The sequence below is a fragment of the Oncorhynchus masou genome, chromosome 8, assembly GCF_036934945.1.
Source record: "Oncorhynchus masou masou isolate Uvic2021 chromosome 8, UVic_Omas_1.1, whole genome shotgun sequence".
Classification (NCBI taxonomy): Eukaryota; Metazoa; Chordata; class Actinopteri; order Salmoniformes; family Salmonidae; genus Oncorhynchus; species Oncorhynchus masou.
The window spans coordinates 43,264,487-43,284,033 of record NC_088219.1 but is presented as its reverse complement, the minus strand read 5'-3'; the positions used below and the strand labels follow the sequence as shown (position 1 = coordinate 43,284,033).

The following is a 19,547-nucleotide window of genomic DNA, read 5'->3' as shown; positions in this document are numbered from 1 at the left end:
CATTACTTTCAGACATGAAGGTCAGTCAATCTGGAAAATGTCAAGAACTTTGAACGTTTCTTCAAGTGCAGTCACAAAAACCATCAAGCGCTATGACGAAACTGGCTCTCAGAAGGACCGCCACAGGAAAGGACGACCCAGAGTTACATCTGCTGCACAGGATAAGTTCATTAGATTTACCAGCCTCAGAAATTGCAGCCAAAATAAATGCTTCAGAGTTCAAGTAACAGACACATCTCAACATCAATTAAAACAAAATATTTGTTAAACCTTTTATTTAACTAGGTAAGTCAGTTAACTGTTCAGAGGGGACTGCGTGAATCAGGCCTTCATGGTTGATTGCTGCAAAGAAACCACTACTAAAGTACACCAATAAGAATTAGAAACTAAGAAACACGAGCAATGGACATTAGACCGGTGAAAATCAGTCCTTTGGTCTAATCAGTCCAAATTTTTGATTTTTGGTTCCAACCGCCGTGTCTTTGTGAGACGCAGAGTAGGTGAACGGAGGTGTGGTTTCCACCGTGAAGCATGGAGGAGGAGGTGAGATGGTGCTTTGCTGGTGACACTGTCTGTGATTTATTTAGAATTCAAGGCACTCTTAACCAGCATGGCTACCAGAGCATTCTGCAGCGATATGCCATCCCATCTGGTTTGCGCTTAGTGGGACTATCATTGTGTTTTTCAACAGGTCAATGACCCAAAACACACCTCCGGGCTGTGTAAGGGCTATTTGACCAAGAAGGAGAGTGATGGACTGCTGCATCAGATGACCTGGCCACCACAGTCAACCTAATTGAGATGGTTTGGGATGAGTTAGAACACAGAATGAAGGAAAAACAGCCAACAAGTGCTCAGCGTAGGTGGGAAGTCCTTCAAGACCGTTGGAAAAGCATTACAGTTGAAGCTGGTTGAGGGAATGCCAAGAGTGTGGAAAGCTGTCATCAAGGCAAAGGGTGGCTATTTTGAAGAATCTCAAATCTCAAATATATTTTGATTTAACACTGTTTTTGGTTACAAAATTATATGTGTTATTTCATAGTTCTGATGTCTTAGTAAAAAATAAAGAAACCCTTGAATGAGTAGGTTTGCCAAAAATTTGACTGGTAACTCTATTATTTTCCCAAATCCTTTTATTTAGAATATTTAATCTGTTGCCACACTTCTAATTCTAAAAAGTGAAAACATACCTGTGAGAGGGGTCGCTCTGTTTGGAGTTTTGTACTAATAGTTGTGAAAATGTACCACATATTTGTGAAAACCTACAACTACTAACAGGTCACACTTGTAACGCAGACAGTCTTTCATTCAAAACCTGTCATTGTGTATTAATTTGGATTGTAAACATCTCTCACCACACAACCATCGATTCAAAATATAAGTTTATTGTGAAACTTAATGAGAACATTGCTTTAATCACCAAAACACAACATAATGATATCTTTTCAATTTAGTAATATTAACTACCAGTTAATCCAATAGCAAACATTGCAAGATACGTGTTTCAAATCACCCTTAGAAGTGCTGAAAGTAATATGCTACAACAGCACTAAAAACTACAGTAACTACTCGATTGTCACGTTAGGCAATCCTCTTACATTACTCAACCAAATTGACAGAACCTATCATTTCCATAATATCTAGCCTATGTGTAATCGAAGGGGTGATCAATGAAGACATCTTCTACAATCATTCATGCAAAATAAAATTTTAATTGCAAAGAAATGAAATGAAGGAAAATAAAACAACGTTTAGCATTAATTTGGCCATAAACTCTCATCCACATCACAGTGAATGTCCTCATTGTTAATGCACTGCTGGAAAAACCTTTTGGCGTGGCGAATCCAAGCTTGACATTGGTCTGTATTGATGTCGTCACATGCCTCATCCATGGCCAGAAGGAGCCTGGCAAGCTTCTGTGGCTGGCGATAGTACACCTTCCACCTCCATGCTGAAAAATAAAATCCTTTAAAGGGTTGAGGAAAGGAGAGTATGGGGGCAGATATAAGGTCACAAATCAGGGATGGGCCCAAAACCTGACATTGTCCCACACAATGACATAGGTGACCCCCTTCACCTTGACAGGCCTGCTCAATTTAATTGAGAAGCACAATGTGTGCGGCATTGTAGGATCCAAGTAATGGACTATGTCCTCCCACATCATCTTCTGAAATAGCTACGCACATGGAGATGTTTCCCCCACCTTGTCCAGGCATTTGGACGGTCGCCCATTGGCCGACGAGGTTCTGCCCACAGCGCCAGGTTTTGGCCTGCTTCAACAACAAAGATCTGCTTATGATGTCACACAGCATCATCAAGCACCATATAAAAAAATATATATTTTGGTTAGTTATTTTTACAGTCTAGTTCCAATATGATATTGTGAAGTAGCATGTGCATCAAGTAGTAACAGTAATACAGTACATAGTGCTACACCTGAACATAGCCTGCCCGCAGTTTTCACCTGGTCGTTGTTTCTCTCAAGGCACCAGGTAAATGTGTTTTATAGATACCTGGTGGCTCTTCGAAAGACGGGCAATTGTTGTTAGGCTGATGGTTGCCACATTGGCAAAGGTGTTGTCGTTCTCCTCAATGGCCTGCTTTATTTTTCACAACTGTATGTCATTCCTGGCCCTCACCATTTTCACCACTGCCCTCTCCTGCTGGTGGGTCAGCACACTGCCCTCTCCTACTGGTCGGTCAGCACACTGCCACGGCTGTTTTTTTACTGCGTAAATACTGCAATGCCGGTTGAATTTAAATGAGCCCCTAATCTTCATTTTCAAAGGGACGATTACACTTTTCTTCCCAACGCAATACCTCAATGTGAGTTCACATTTCAAATATTTATTTTGGTGCTACTTGGGGGATTTGACTTTACACCTCAAGTGACAATAGATAGATGTTAGGAACTCGGCGCCTTACCACTGTGAACAAACTGTTCAGAAGTGTATATGTTTGCGATGCACATAATTGTATTTTCAGAGTGTGCCAGTTGATTTCTGGTAAGTATGCTTTAGTGAGAAAGTGTTGGGATTAGGTACAACTACGTTTACCCACACCAAATGAATATGTATGAGCAATTCTCCCCACCTGGATGCATTTATTTTGTTAATTTTAAGGAAATTGGGTTTGAGATTTACCCTTTAATCCTAATTGAACGAATACATAGCTAATGTTAGCCATTAGACTTCTAGTTATAACCTAGTGCTAGCTAACTAGTATTAGACTTAACATTGCCTTGATTAGGAAATATTAGTCGGCATGGATGCTAGCTAATAGCTGATCATACATCAACCTGGTCTCATAGACAATATGTAACATATTAAAGTTAAATCCAGGACACAGGATTTAATGGTTACATAAGACAGCTGGTTAAAGGTAGTGGTTGGTCCGGGTGAGAAACAACAGGAACGTCTTGCAAGTTCGAATCTCTTCACCGACAACTTTTGCATTTTAGCTAATTAGCAACTACTTAGCATGTTGGCTAACCCTTCCCCTAACCTTAACCCTGTAGCCTAACTCCTAACCCTACCTGCTAGCCCAACTAGTCAAATGTGTCACGACCGGCATAAGCTCGGTCCATAGCTAGATGACCAGATTTATTTTATTGTTTTATTAGCCCAGCTGCTAATACTGGCTCCTGGCAAGCTAGTTACCTAGCTGGGCCTGTTGTGTAGTCTTTAACCAATGCAAGGTGAGTTCAGGTCAGACAGGTGGAGTCTCACAATATAAATTGTGATGCCAGTTGATATGTCACAATAAAGTCATTACACTGAAACTGGAGAAATTCTCTCTTGTAGATATTTAGATTAGATTACCCCACAGACATTGAGAGCAGGGGTCAGAGTCTGAAGTACACAATCAGCTGGAGAACGTTTGAGGTGCTCTGCTGACTGGTCAACAATTGATATGTTATTAATTTTTCAACTTGTCTGGGGACTGTGGATGAAAGCTTAGCTTCATAGCCAAGAACTACAGCATTTTAACATTGATGTGGAAACTGAAATGTCGATCAAAATGCATTCATCCTGTCCACATAAGACCAATAGATAAAGATAACAGATGATAATACTTCCTGTTTCTCTTCTCCAGGAGGTGAAGGCGTGAGTAGAGCCGGTCTCCCACGGACAGCCCAGCATGGACAGCTTCTTTAAGGCTGCTGTGTGCGACCTGGACAAGCTGCTGGATGATTTTGAGCTCAATACAGGTTAGACACGGGTTACTACTGTCTGAAAAAAATGTATTCGGTAGCATGTTTTTCATTTCTGTATGTTGAGGGAAGGTCGGAGGGGTGTAGTGTTATGTGAAAATAAATATATATATTTTTTTAAATGTGAAACTTGTGGTGTAATTTATTTGACAACTTGTCGCTCACTTGTTTTGCTAACAACAGAACTGATTAACGGATACTTTTCCCTTCCCCACAAGATGAGCATGAGTGCAGATCAGTCTCCCTGTCGCCTCCCTCATATCCCGGCCACTCTCTGGGCGCCCAGGGTTTCCTTCCGGAACCCTCCAAAGTTCCAGTTCCACACTCTCTCCCTGACCTCAACTCCCTGCACTACGGCTCTGCTTCCAGCTCCCCCGACCATCCTAGCCCCAGTTCTGTGGAGTGTGAGACCAAGGCCCGGCCCCTCACTGGGGTGGACCTGCTCTCCTCTGTAGACGGCCGGGGGTCAGCTAAGAGCTCTGCACCGCCCTGCCCAGACCGGGCCCTGAAGCCTGTGTGTGATCTGGTCAGTGACACAGGCTCAGCCCATCACCTCCAGGCCAACAGCCACACCGCCTTCAGTAAGCTGGATGTGGCAGAGAGCCGGCTGGAGGAGGAGCTTCTGGTGGACTTCACCAGCCCCGTGGTGGCTTTGCCTAGGGAAGCCTCAGCAGGCCTGGGTCTGGGTCCCGGACATGGGAGTACTGAGGGGAGGGAGGCTCTTGGCGGGGGAGGGGAGGTGCTGCTGGGGCTGGACTCTGGTGGTTATGCTGCCTCTCTCAGTCTGCTCGATGTGATTTTGCCAGCTGCTGTGGAGAGAGCCTGTGAGCCCACAAATCCCCCCTCGCTGAGAAACTCTGAGTCTGGAGAGACGGAGGGAGAGGAGGCGGGCATAGAGGTGTCACTTATCAACTGTCAACTGGAGAACTCACCTGACCACCAGGACCAGCCTGTAGTCCTGCCCGTTGCCATGGACACCAAGACAGAGGACACTCCCACGTGTGATATCGCCACAGATGTCAGGGATGAGAGCGAGGGGTACTCTGAGCTGGCTGAAGAAGAGAGTTCTGGGAGCTGCACTGGACAGGAACCTAACTCTGAGGACTGCGGTGGCTTTGTGTCTGAGAGCCCCTCAGCCCTGTCCTGCCTGCCCATGGCCGTGTCCATGTGCAGGGCCCTGGTGGCCTCCAAGAGCCCAGAGGAGGCCATGGGAGCAGGGTTAGAGGTGGCTGAGGCTGTCCCAACTGAGAACTTAGAGGCAGAGTCCATGTCTGCATCTGAGGTGCAGGGGGAAGTCAGTCTCCCAGAGAACCCTGGGACTGTGGAGGACTGTACCAGCCCTGATTCTGCCCCTGAAGACCTCTCTGTCCAGTCCCCTAATACAGAGGGCCCAGAGATGACAACTATGCCTTTCCACCTGGCTGTCTCAGCTCCCCCCGTCTCCCAGGTCAGCTTCTCTCAAGTGGAGGTCCAGCCGGCCCCCATGTCTCCAGAGCGACCTGCGTCCCCTCCCTCAGAGCCCAGCCTAAGCCCGGTGGACCCCCCTGAGTTTGGCTTTGAGTACCTGCCGGAGAGTGACCAGGCTGGGCTGCTGGTGACGGATGAGGAGCTGGATGCTTTCCTCCGTGGGGAGGCTCAAGGTGAGGAGGACCAGGGAGTCCCTCACTGCGAGAGGCCCGGGGAGAACCTCCAGGACGAGGGCTTCTCCGAGCTCAATGGGGACCTGGAGGAGCGGCTGGTGGAGGAGGAGCTGCAGAGCTACAGCCGGAGCCGAGGGGAGGGGTTGGCCTACCCGGATAGCGACAGGACCTCGTCCGCGTCTGCAGAGGGGAGTGTGAGCTTAGCCCCCTCCATGCCCTCCCAGGACACCAGTAGTCCCAGTAACCTCCCACCACCCTACTTTGGAGGGGCCCGACCCAAACAGCTGCACTGCCAAGCAACCAGGGCACCTCCAGCAGTAGGAGAGGACCAGGGGCCCAGGAGCCCCACAGAGAGCACCGACGCTGGGGAGGAGGTGGACCAAAGCCCCTCTCCTCCCAGCCCCAATCTTGCTCAGGACCCCTCTAAACTGGGTGTGCCCTGCCCAGGGTACTCCCCAACAGAGCCCTACGTGAGCAGTGTGGGGTACAACGAGCTGTCGGAGCCCCCACCCTACCCTGGTGAGCCTGCTGAGGAGGGGTCTGGGTCCTCAGAGGGGAGGGAGGTGGAGGATGAGAATGGGCTGGGGTGCAAGCAACCCCCCTGGGTGCCAGATTCAGAGGCTGCCAACTGTATGAACTGCTGGCAGAAGTTCACGTTCACCAGGAGGAGGCACCACTGCCGGGCCTGTGGGAAGGTACGTAGCTCGATCTGTCCTTGAAGGGACTTTCTTTTGCCCTAATTCCTAGGGTCATAGTTTGCCCTGTTGATAGCATTTTTGGTGTTTTGACTATATACTGTTTATATTAGGTGCAAGTAAATATAAATAACTTTTACTTTGCAACACATAATAAAGAGCTCTAACTAAACTTAAATGAGTGACAGTCACAAAGACCTTGAATATTAATGAAAACTGAAGAAATGCAATCATAAGTGGCAATAACTTGCCTGCATATTCTGGGGACATTACCTGACTGTTACCCACTCAGTGAACTTCAATAAAGCAGCCTTACTGTGGTTTCCAATGCAGCACATTTCTGTATTTACTTCATCTTTTCCCTTCTGTTCATATCTCCTGTTTACAAAGCAACAGAGAGCCCCTGCTCACACACAGTACCAGCCAAAACTTTGGACACACCTGCTCATTCAAGGGTTTTTCTCCGTTTTTACTATTTTCTACATTGTAGAATAATAGCGAAGACATAAAAACTATTAAATAACACATATAGAATAATGTTGTATCCAAAAAAGTGTTAATTCAAAATATATTTGAGATTCTTCAAAGTAGCCACCCTTTGCCTTGATGACAGCTTTGCACACTTTGGCATTCTCTCAACTATTGTCCAACTGTCGTGTCTTTGTGAGATGCAGATTTGGTGAACGGATGATTTCCGCATGTCTGGTTCCCATCGTGAAGCATGGAGGAGGAGGTGTGGTGGTGCTTTGTTGGTGACACTGTCAGTGATTTATTTAGAGTTCAAGGCACACTTAACCAACATGGCTACCACAGCATTCTGCAGCGATACGCCATCCCATCTGGTTTGCGCTTAGTGGGACTGTCATTTGTTTTTCAACAGGACAATGACCCAACACACCTCCAGGCTGTGTTTGGGCTACTTGCCCAATAAGGAGAGTGATGGAGTGCTGCATCAGATGACCTGGCCTCCACAATCACCTGACCTCAACCCAATTGAGTAGGTTTGGGGATGAGTTGGACTGCAGAGTGAAAGAAAAGCAGCCATCAAGTGCTCAGCATATGTGGGAACTCCTTCAAGACGGTTGGAAAAGCATTCCAGGAGAAGCTGGTTGAGAGAATGCCAAAAGTATGCAAAGCTGTCAAAGGGTGGCTACTTTGAAGAATCTAAAATATATTTAGATTTTTGGTTACCACATGATTCCACTGTTCTATTGTTCTACAATGTAGAAAATAGTAACAATAAAGAAAAACCCTTGAATGAGTACGTGTCCAACCTTTTGACTGGTACTGTATGTCATACTTGATCACGTAGTATGGCATGATATAGCCTATATGCTATACCCTCCCCTGCTGCTATATATATAACAAGGGCTATGAGTCAGCGATTCAGGTTCCAGCTCCTCTATAGATCTCCAACTCTCTGAAGTATGAGCCTGGGGCTAAAGCTATAGCTAAGACCTTAACAGTGATGAAAGCAGCATTACACAAGAGTCTCAGGGGCTTTGACTCTATAGGCTTCTTACTGGAGCCCAACGGGATACAGAAGAGTAGTGTGATGTACATTACAACCTGCTTTTATTTCGACACAAGTAATTGCAGTGCAATTTCCCCTGTAATTTACTTATTTTCTTTATGGGTCAGACACTTAAGGGATGAGTAACTTCATGTACATTCGGAAAGTATTCCGACTCCTTCACTTTTTCCACATTTTGTAACGTTAGACTTTATCTAAAATGGAATTAATTGTTTTTTCCCCTCATCAATCGACACACAATACCCCATAATGACAAAGTAAAAACAGTAATCTCAATTTAAAAAACAACCTGAAATATCACATTTCCGTAACTATTCAGACTCTATCCTCAGTACTTTGTTGAAGTACCTTTGGCAGCGATTACAGTCTCTAGTCTTCTTGGGTATGATGCTACAAGCTTATCACACCTGTATTTGGGGAGTTTCTCACATTTGTTCTCTGCTGATCCTCTCAAGCTCTCAGGTTGGATGAGAAGAGCCCCTGAACAGCTATTTTTCAGGTCTTTTCAGAGATGTTCAATCTTATCACACCTGTATTTGGGGAGTTTCTCACATTTGTTCTCTGCTGATCCTCTCAAGCTCTCAGGTTGGATGAGAAGAGCCCCTGAACAGCTATTTTTCAGGTCTTTTCAGAGATGTTCAATCTGATTTTATTCCGGGGTCTGGCTGGGCCACTCAAGGACATTAAGAGACTTGTCCCAAGGCCACTTCTGAGTTGTCTTGGCTGTGTGCTTAGGGTCGCTGTCCTGTGGGGTGAAGGTGCACCTTCCAAGTCTGAGGACCTGAGCGCTCTGGAGCAGATTTTCATCAAGAATCTCTCTGTACTTTGCTCTCTTCATCTTTCCCTTGATCCTGACTTGTCTCCTCGTCGCTGCCGCTGTGTGAATTTTCTAGAGGAGTGGCTTCCTTCTGTCCACTACCATAAAGATCTGATTGGTGGAGTGCTGCAGAGATTGTTGTCCTTTTGGAAGGTTCTCCCATCTCCACAGAGGAACTCTGGAGCTCTGTCAGTGACCATTGGGTTCTTGGATACTTCCCTGACCAAGGCTCTTCTCCCACGATTGCTCAGTTTGGCCGGGCGCCCAGCTCTAGGAAGTGTCTTGGGGGTTCCAAACTTCTTCCATTTAAGAATGATGGAGACCACTGTGTTCTTGGGGACCTTCAATGCTGCAGAAATGTTTTGGTACCCTTACCTAGATCTGTGCCTCAACACAATCCTGTCCCGGAACTCTATGGACAATTCCTTCGACCTCATGGCTTGGTTTTTGCTCTGACCTGCACTGTCAACTGTGGGACCTTTTATATAGACAGGTATGTGCCTTTCCAAATCATGTCCAATCAATTGAATTTACCACAGGTGGACTCCAATCATGTTATAGAAACATTTCAAGGAGGGTCAATGGAAACAGGATACACCCAAGTTCAATTTTGAGTCTCATTGCAAAAGGTCTGAATACTTATGTAAATAAGGTGTTTTATTTTGTATTTTTCATATCTTTCGAAAAAATTACCTGTTTTTGCTTTGTGACTATGTGGTAATGTGTGTAGATTGATGAGGACAAAAATCTATATATTTTTTCGAATAAGGCTGTAATGTAACCAAATGTGCAAAAAAGGGGTCTTAACTAGTTTCCCGAATGCACAACGTGGTGGTGTAGAGCGCTGTGTTGTATCTCTTGCCTGACGGTTGTCCTCTCACCTGTGGCACAGGTGTACTGTGCCATGTGCTGCAACAGGAAATGCAAGCTGAAGTACCTGGACAAGGAGGCCCGGGTGTGTGTCATCTGCTTCGAGACCATACACAGAAGTAAGACCCGGGGTGGGTGTGTGTGTGTGTGTGTGTGTGTGTGTGTGTGTGTGTGTGTCAGTCAGTCAGTCAGTTTCTGATAAATACAATTTCTGTCCAAATTGTCCTGGAGAAGAAAAAAAATCCCATTGCTAAAGTAAGGCTTATTATTCATGGAAATACTGTACCAGTCGTTGTGTTCCATTTTCAAAGCCAAATATATGATTTTCCCCATGCCCAGTGTGCCCGCCAAGAGGGGATTCTCTCTTTAAAACAGAGTAAGGACCGCTTTAAGATCGCACCTTCTTGACACTAGAAAAGCCTGGCCTGTACGTACTCCCCTTGGAGCCAAATACCAATGACACGTCTTCTGGTCATCAAAATACTAACAGTCAAATAAATACAATATTATATATGCTATCGGAAGAAGAAGAATTTAGTTGTTTACGAAGGTCTTACGTAACATTAGAATCCGAATTTTTTTTTGAAGAACATGATAGCTTATTCATTAGTTTGTTACTGTAGCTAAATGTGGGGGGGAAAGAAGACTAAAACCACCACAGTTTAAGTGATAAATCCATCTTAAATATATACATTATAATTTCATTTTGGCAGGTCTTAAGAATCATTATGGAACCATGATTTTTTAAAGCTGTATTGTGTTACTAGTCTTTGTTTAATGGCCTGCGCAATGCTGCTGTGAGTGCTCAGGCATTGTGCGCATGGAAAAGCATGGTTATTCTTGGAGAACATTTTGAAATCAAGCTCACCTCTTGACATCAAATGTCTGTATAGGAGGATTTGAAAAAGTGATGGTTCTTTCCCTGCCTCTGTGTCAATTCCAAGCTACACCAATCTCTTCATGTACAATTAATAATATTGTCACCCATCAGACTATTGTCAATTTAATCTGGTCTTTAGGCTAACTATTCTGAACAAAAATATAAACGCAACATGCATTAATTCAAAAGATTTTACAAAGTTACGGTAATTGAAATAAATTTGTTAGGTACTAATCTATGAATTTCACATGACTGAGCGAGGGCGCAGCAATGGGTGGGCCTGGGAGGGCATAATCCCAACCACTTGGGAGACTGGCCCACCCACTGGGGAGCAAGACCCAGGCAATCAGAATTTAGTTTTCCCCAACAAAGGGGCTTTATTACAGACAAATACTCCTCAGTTTCATCAGCTGTCCGAGTGGCTGGTATCAGACAATTGCGCAGGGGAAGGCGGCGGATGTGGAGGTCCAGGGCTGGCGTTGTTACACGTGGTCTGCGATTGTGAGGCCATTTTGGACGTACTGCCAAATTCTTTAAAACGTTGGAGCCGGCTTATGGTAGAGAAATTAACATTCAATTCTCTGGCAACAGCTGTGGTGGAAATTCCTGCGGTCAGCATGCCAATTGCACACTCCCTCAACTTGAGACATCTGTGGCGTTGTGTTATGTATGAAACTAGTTTCGATATAGTTTCGGTGTGGTTTCGATGGGCCATCAGCTGCGATGGCTGACTAGCAGTGAATGAGGGGCACAAGAAAAATAAAAACCTGTTTGTGATATTAACATTCTAACTTCTACGAGTGTTTTCTTCCAAGATACCCATGTCACAGACGTATGCGTATGTTATCTGCTATTCTACAAGACCACCATCAGATGTGTGTCGCTCAGCTGACTGCTCTGTATGGCTCTGAACCACCATTGTCTGACTCCTCCCAGAAGAACATGAAAGGAGCCTTTGATGTCTGAAGAACACACTAGAGTATTCACAGCCTGGTGTTTGTCTCTGTTGAGTAGTTGGTAGGCCTCAGCCTAACTCAGCCCTGGGGCATATGGAACTCTACGGTGAATGATTCAGGGAAAGTATCCCAGTTTTATGTTCACTCTGAACTTTAAGGTCACTTAGAAGGAATGTCAGACAAGGTCTCTCAACTATTTCAACTTGGAGTGCTTACTGAACCGAAGTAATATACATTCCAAGAACAACTCTGAAGAAGAAGCAAAACGGTGTTTTACGAGAGTTGCTATTTATGTGCCCTCCCCCCAAAAGAATCGCTACTGATAAAATTTCAGGTCTGCTGAGTGCAAATTTGAATGTTGTGAAAATTCTGTGCAACTTCCTGGTCGCGTTTACTGTGAACACTGAGGCGGTATCCCGCTTTTTAAGTTAGTTTTAAGTGACCAAGTAGGCTACTGTGGATATTTGATCTAGAGGTCGACCGACCATGATTTTTCAACGCCGATACCGATTATTGGAGGACCAAAAAAGTCTGATACCGATTTTCTTTTCTTTTTTAACATTTATTTGTAATAATGACAATTACAACAATACTGAATGAACAACGAACACTTTTACTTTAACTTAATATAATACATCAATCAATTTAGCCTCAAATTAATAATGAAACATGTTCAATTTGGTTTAAATAATGCAAAAACAAAGTGTTGGAGAAGAAAGTAAAAGTGCAATATGTGCCATGTAAAAAAGCTAACATTTAAGTTTGTTGCTCAGAACATGAGAACATATGAAAGCTGGTGGTTCCTTTTAACATGAGTCTTCAATATTCCCAGGTAAGGAGTTTTAGGTTGTAGTTATTATAGGAATTATAGGAACTATTTCTCTCTCTATATGATTTGTATTTCATATACCTTTGACTATTGGATGTTCTTATAGGCACTATAGTATTGCCAGTGTAACAGTATAGCTTCCGTCCCTCTCCTCGCTCCTCCCTGGGCTCGAACCAGCAACACAATGACAACAGCCACCCTTGAAGCATTGTTACCCATCGCTCCACAAAAGCCGCGGCCCTTGCAGAGCAAGGGGAACAACTACTTCAAGGTCTCAGAGCGAGTGACATTTGAAACGCTATTAGTGCGCCCCGCTAACTAGCTAGCCATTTCACGTTGGTTACACCAGGCGGCCCAAACTGCTGCATACACCCTGACTGCTTACACAGAACGCAAGAGAAGGGACACCATTTCCTTAGTTAAAAGAAATTAATGTTAGCAGGCAATATTACCTAAATATGGAGGTTTCAAAATATATACTTGTGTATTGATTTTAAAGAAAGGCATTGATGTTCATGGTTAAGTACACATTGGAGCAACGTAAGTGCTTTTTTCGCGAGTGCGCTTGTTAAATCATCACCTGTTTGGCGAAGTAGGCTGTGATTCGATGAGAAATTAACAGGCACCGCATTGATTATATGCAACGCAGGACAAGCTAGATAAACTAATAACATTATCAACCTTGTGTTGTTAACTTCTTGCGTCGAGCAATCCCGGATCTGGGATTCTATTTATAGCCTCAAGCTCATTAGCATAACACAACGTTAACTATTCATGAAAATCGCAAATGAAATGAAATAAATATATTTGCTCTCAAGCTTAGACTTTTGTTAACAACACTGTCATCTCAGATTTTCAAAATATGCTTTTCAACCATAGCTAAACAAGCATTTGTGTAAGAGTGTTGATAGCTAGCATAGCTATAAGCATAGAATTAAAACCTGTATCCAGTTAAAAAAAAAAAAACCTGTATCCAGTTATAGCCTCAAGCTCATTAGCATAACGTAATGTTAATTATTTATGAAAATCGCAAATGAAATGAATGTGCTAGCTCTCAAGCTTAACCTTTTCTTAACAACAGTCATCTCAGATTTTCAAAATATGCTTTTGAACCATAGCAAAACAAGCATTTGTGATAGCTAGCGTAGCATTTAGCATAGCATTTAGCGGGCAACATTTGCACAAAAACCAGAAAAGGATTCAAATAAAATAATTTACCTTTGAAGAACTTCGGATGTTTTCAATGAGACTCTCAGTTACATAGCAAATGTTCAGTTTTTCCTGAAAGATTCTTTGTGTAGGAGAAATCGCTCCGTTTTGTACATCACGTTTGGGTACCAAAAAACCCCGAAAATTCAGTCATCAAAACGGCGAACTGTTTTCCAAGTTAACTCCATAATATCGACTGAAACACGGCAAACACTGTTTAGAATCAATCCTCAATGTGTTTTTCACATATCTCTTCATTGATATATCGTTCGTGGTAGTCTCCTTTCTCCGGTGAATCGCTTGGAAAAAGACGTGCAGTTGAAGATGACGCACCAATTTCAACGGAGGACACCGGGCGGACACCTGGCAAATGTAGTCTCTTATGGTCAATCTTCCAATGATATGCCTACAAATACGTCACAATGCTGCAGACACCTTGGGGAAACGATAGATAGGGCAGGCTCATTCCTGTCGCATTCACAGCCATATAAGGAGACAATGAAAAACAGAGCCTCAAAAATCCTGCTCATTTCCTGGTTGCAGTTTCATCTTGGTTTTGCCTGTAGCTTCTGTTCTGGGGCACTCACAGACAATATCTTTGCAGTTCTGGAAACGTCAGTGTTTTCTTTCCAAAGCTATCAATTATATGCATAGTCGAGCATCTTTTTTGTGACAAAATATTGCGCTTAAAACGGGCACGTCTTTTTATCCAAAAATGAAATAGCGCCCCCATAGATTTAACAGGTTAACTAGTGATTATGTTAAGATTGATTGTTTTTTATAAGATAAGTTTAATGCTATCTAGCACCTTACGTTGGCTCCTTGCTGCACTCGCATAACAGGTAGTCAGACTGCCACGCAGGCTCCTCGTGGAGTGCAATGTAATTGGCCACAATCGGTGTCCAGAAATACAGATTACCGATTGTTATGAGAACTTGAAATCGTCACTAATTAATCGGCCGTCCTCTAATTTGATCATAATGTAGTCCTGCCAGAGTGGCCTACCATCAAAAACAAAGGAGAAAATGCATCCCATAACATTTTAACATGGAAATAGCTGTTCTGTCATTCAGCCTACAGTAGCAGCCAATGTGTGGTGTTCAATGCCTACATTCCATGAGACCTTTGGAAAAAACATGTCGGGCTTGACATTAACCTGTTTATCCACTTCACCTTCAGACAATGAGGTGACTGAAAATGTTGGCAAGAAACCAAATAAAATGCATTATTATTCTCAGACCATTTACAGAGAATCGGACAAATGATGCTACTCTCTGGCTATTAACTACTTAATTTATTCAAGCCCGTCTCAAAACACAACACTTCCCACTTTATGGCAAAGCTCTTTACCTGATTCGCTTTTGAAAGATGGCTAGAAATGTACACATTTTGCGCTTTTGTAAAAGCAATCACTCCTCTATTGCTGACTACAAATAATCAATAACTGGACTAATAACCCACTAACTAGCAAAGGATATGAACAAAATGCACACTTGGCTGCATGCAGCTCTCGCTTCGATCTCAAAACAAGCTAATCTACTCACGACCGCTCATGCTGTTTACACAGTCCAGTTCAAAGTGAATGGTACAGATCCATATATGGCAATGGTCTATTTGCATACAGTACCAGTCAAAAGTTTGTCGCCACCTACTCATTCAAGGGATTTTCTTTATTTTTACTCATTTATACATTGTAGAATAATAGGAAAGACGTCAAAACACACCAAAAAAAGTGTTAAACAAATCAGAATATATTTGAGATTCTTCAAAGTTCTTCTCCACCCGTTGCCTTGATTTTATTTAACGGTTTCATTTAACTAGGTCAGTTAAGAACAAATTCTTATTTTACAATGAAGGCCTGAGAACAGTGGGTCAACTGCCTTGTTCAGGGGCAGAACGACTGATTTTTACCTTGTCAGCTCGGGGATTCGATACACCAACCTTTCGGTTACTGGCCGAACACTTATAACCACTAGACGACCTGCCGCCCCTTGATGAAAGCTTTGCAGAGAATGCAAAGAGTGTGCAAAGCTGTCATCAAGGCAAAGGGTGGCTACTTCGAAGAATCTCAAATATAAAATCTATTTTGATTTAACACTTTTTTTTGGTTACTACATGATTCCATATATGATTTCATAGTGATGGCGGCAGATGAATGGCACGACAATGAGCCTCAGGATCTCATCACAGAATCTCTCTAGTTGTCCGTGGCTTATGCCTTCCCATACTATATCTCTTCACTGTGTAAATAACGTTGACTTCAGTAACCTGCTCGCCTCCACGTTGCCATACACGTTGTCTGCGGCTGTGCGGACGGTTGGATGTACTGGCAAATTCTCTAAAACTACATTGACATGAAATTATCTGGCAACACCTCTGGTGGACATTTCTGCAGTCAGCATGCCAATTGCACGCTCCCTCAACTTGAGACATCTGTGGCATTGTGTTTTAGCGTGGCCTTTTTGTTGTCCCTGGCTCAAGGTGCATCTGTGTAATGATCATGTTTTTAATCAGATTCTTGAAATGCCACACCTGTCAGGTGGATGATTATCTTTAGCAAAGGAGAAATACCCACTAACAGGGATGTAAACAAATTTCTACACTCAATTTGATAGAAATAAGATTTTTGTGCATATGGAACATTTCTGGTAGCTTTTATTTCAACTCATGAAACATGGGACCAACCCTTTTACATGTGTTTTCTATTTTTGTTCAGTGTAGATCTACTGCAGCTCTGCTTGGTCATTCTGCACCGGTCTGTGTAGAGTATGGGCTGAGTCATGCATTTCAATGCAATAGAATCCTACTCCGTTCTGCCTACAACGAAATCTTTGTGTTTTGGATACCAAGTCTTGCGTAGTTCGTTTTTGTTTGGGTAAGTTGCATTGAAAGTGGCTAATATTGCGTTGATTCGATCACAATTGCCACAGTAAAGGGAAGCGTTGATAGTGTTAACTAACAGGGGAAACTGTATAAAGCTGAGTGAAGTTCAATCTCGTGCTTCTCTCCGTTGTCAGATGTTTCTTCTGACAGTCCTAGGGGAGCTTCCTCTCGGGGCTACTGCGCACCGCTCAGCTTAGAAGGAACATTGGTTGCTGTACTCTAGGAAGCATCCCAATGGACCCTGGTCAAAAGAAGTGCACTATAGAGAATGGAGTGCCATTTGGGACAGAGCCTTAGAATATCTAGAGCAGCACATGACTGATGAATAGCACTTGTTAACTGGTAGTTGTGCTTGTTTGTGGCTTGGTCACAGTGTTAGGCTAATGAGTGGCATAAGGTTGTCTGAAAATGTCACTAGTTGTCAAATCCTTGTTTCCTCAATTCCTCTCAAAGCTCTCATTGGAGGAGAGGATCCAAGGTCCCTCCCTCAGACTTCATCTACTTAACCTTCCAAGGAAGGAGGAAGCAAGGACTTGACAACTAGTGAAGTTTTTAGACATTTTAAGAGGGGGGGTCTGTAAAATTAGCCAATTTCTCCTTGAGATCTCATCTTAGGTTAGAGTTGAAGTGCTTTCTTTCACAGCCTGCGTGAACGTGTCTCCTTTGTTTTAGTGTGTGTGGGAGACTGTGTAAAAGCGTAAGGCCAGTTGGTGTAACTGTGTTTCACCGGTCTCTATGCGTGTGCTTTTCCCCATTCTCCTGTCATATTTCACCAGGCACGGACACAGATGGGGGTCTACCTGTGCCCGACCACCTGCTCCTTTGCCCTCCCAGTTGCCAACTGCACTTTTGGATGGTGATATATAATTTGTATTTTTGTTGTATCCAGTTTTTGTCATTGTTGTTCTAAAACCACTGCCCCCATGTCATCGTCACGTCGTCAAGTTCATCAACCCCCACACCTCTCGTGGGCCCGGTTGTGCCTTTCCTGTACAGAGATTGAGGGTGCCCGGGATTCAAACATGCATGGTCACTGGTTGAGTGTCTGTAGCAAGCTACCTAGTTTAAATGTCAACAGTACTGCCACAGCAGCACAACACTTGATTAACATCAATATTTAGTCTGGTTGGCTGATAGCCTACGCACAGCAGCACTTCATAATTTATTTCCTTATAGAATCATAGCCGCGGAAAGGGTGCTGGAGGTGCTGCAGCACCCCTGGTAAAATGAAAAACATTTGCTGAAGTTATTGAACAGGCAGCAGTAATTCTATAATTCAGAATAGCCTACTACAACATAAGTAGGCCTATAATCTAGCCACAGAGGATCAATAGCTTCTTTAAAAAATTGCCTAGCTGTGTATTGTGTGCAGCCCAATAACAAGGCACAGCCTACAGTGAGGAACGTGTGGCAAATCTGTCAGTGAACAGCATGGAGAAAAAACAGGCCTTTCGCAATATTTCAAATACAATCACGGCAACACACCAGTTGGAGAGCAAATGGCTCCCGCTGAAAGGAAGACTACTGCAGACAGATTAGACTACTAAAATATTTGATCAACTTCCAATAGGCCTATTGAGCGAACATTGTTTTACAAGAGAATGGTAGGTTTATGGCACAAGCGCAACGGCCATCGCCAGCGAGTGAGCTCCTCATCACAGGGTGAGTCAGTGAAATTGGAAAGCTTTTTTTAGGAATATAATTTCCTCCTCATATTGTGAAATATGTGTGTCATTTTTCATTTGGAGCACCTGCCACCTGAAAGGTCTGTGCAAAGCCCTTCTGCTCTCCTGAACAATGACTTTGGCCTTCCACTGAGCTGCACATAGAAACACAATGACTAGAACATCCGTCCCCATTTGAAAATAATGCTTTCTTATTTACCCGCCAATGGTGGAGTTGCTCGGAGGCCAGAGTATCCTGTCTCGCGTAGTGCCACTCTAGCCAACTGATGAGTCATTTCTGTTGCTTTACAATGTTATTGTTGGTGAGTGGTGAAAAATCAGGTGGAAAAGAGAAGCGTTTCTGTTCTACGTATTCAATTTCTATGGTTCTGCTTCCCTGGTCAGGTGAATGACTTTCTCCTCTCTAGAAACAGAGCTGAGGTTTTAGAGTCAGGACAATATGACTGGTGCAGAGAAAGGGGCGGAGATGGAGGTATGTAGTTGTGGCTGGAAGGAGTCAGGATGTTCGTGTGTGTTCTTGACTGTGTGTGTGGGACGGGAGCCACCTGACGCAGTGAGCATGTGATGCATGCGCACACACACTGCACGTTGACTCCGTCTGGCACGGGCACACATGTCCAGGGACAGGCTATTTCCGTCCCCTTGTTTACTGTGTGTGTGTGTGTGTGTGTGTGTGTGTGCGTGTGAGGGAAAGAAAGAAAGAAAAGGGGCCATCCACTTTGATTGGGACTGAGGGCAGGAGGAGGGTGATGAGCAGGGTGATGAGCAGGGTGATGAGCAGGGTGATGAGCAGGGTGATGAGCAGGGTGATGAGCAGGGTGATCAACAGGGTGATGAGCAGGGTGATGAGCAGGGTGATGAGCAGGGTGATGAGCAGGGTGAGGAGCAGGGTGATGAGCAGGGTGAGGAGCAGGGTGAGGAGCAGGGTGAGGAGCAGGGTGATGAGCAGGGTGATGAGCAGGGTGATGAACAGGGTGATGAGCAGGGTGATGAGCAGGGTGATGAGCAGGGTGAGGAGCAGGGTGAGGAGCAGGGTGATGAGCAGGGTGATGAGCAGGGTGATGAGCAGGGTGGTGAGCAGGGTGGTGAGCAGGGTGGTGAGCAGGGTGATGAGCAGGGTGATGAGCAGGGTGATGAGCAGGGTGATGAGCAGGGTGATGAGCAGGGTGATGCGACGCTCCATCCTTCCCTCCCCCTCCATTACTCTCCCCATTGCGCTCATCAGTATTGGGAGCAGTCAGCCTGTGAGGCTCACAGTACACCTCCCCTGCCTGCCTGGAGTCTGCAGCTAACAGCCCAGCTGGGAGAACAGCGCTAGCTTCAGTCAAGCTAGCAT

At 44.2% G+C, this 19,547-nt stretch overlaps 1 protein-coding gene across 2 annotated transcripts in view; it reads left to right on the top strand.

Annotated features, from left to right (window-relative positions):
* LOC135544709 (zinc finger FYVE domain-containing protein 16-like) overlaps positions 1–19,547 on the top strand; it is a 46,528-nt gene that overhangs the window by 6,380 nt on the left and 20,601 nt on the right. For both annotated transcript variants that reach the window (XM_064972552.1, XM_064972551.1), the window contains exons 2-4: positions 4,096–4,210; positions 4,432–6,548; positions 9,792–9,888. In XM_064972552.1, coding sequence (XP_064828624.1) covers positions 4,141–4,210; positions 4,432–6,548; positions 9,792–9,888 — 2,284 coding nt within the window. In that variant the 5' untranslated portion in view covers positions 4,096–4,140. The remainder of the gene's footprint in view (positions 1–4,095; positions 4,211–4,431; positions 6,549–9,791; positions 9,889–19,547) is intronic.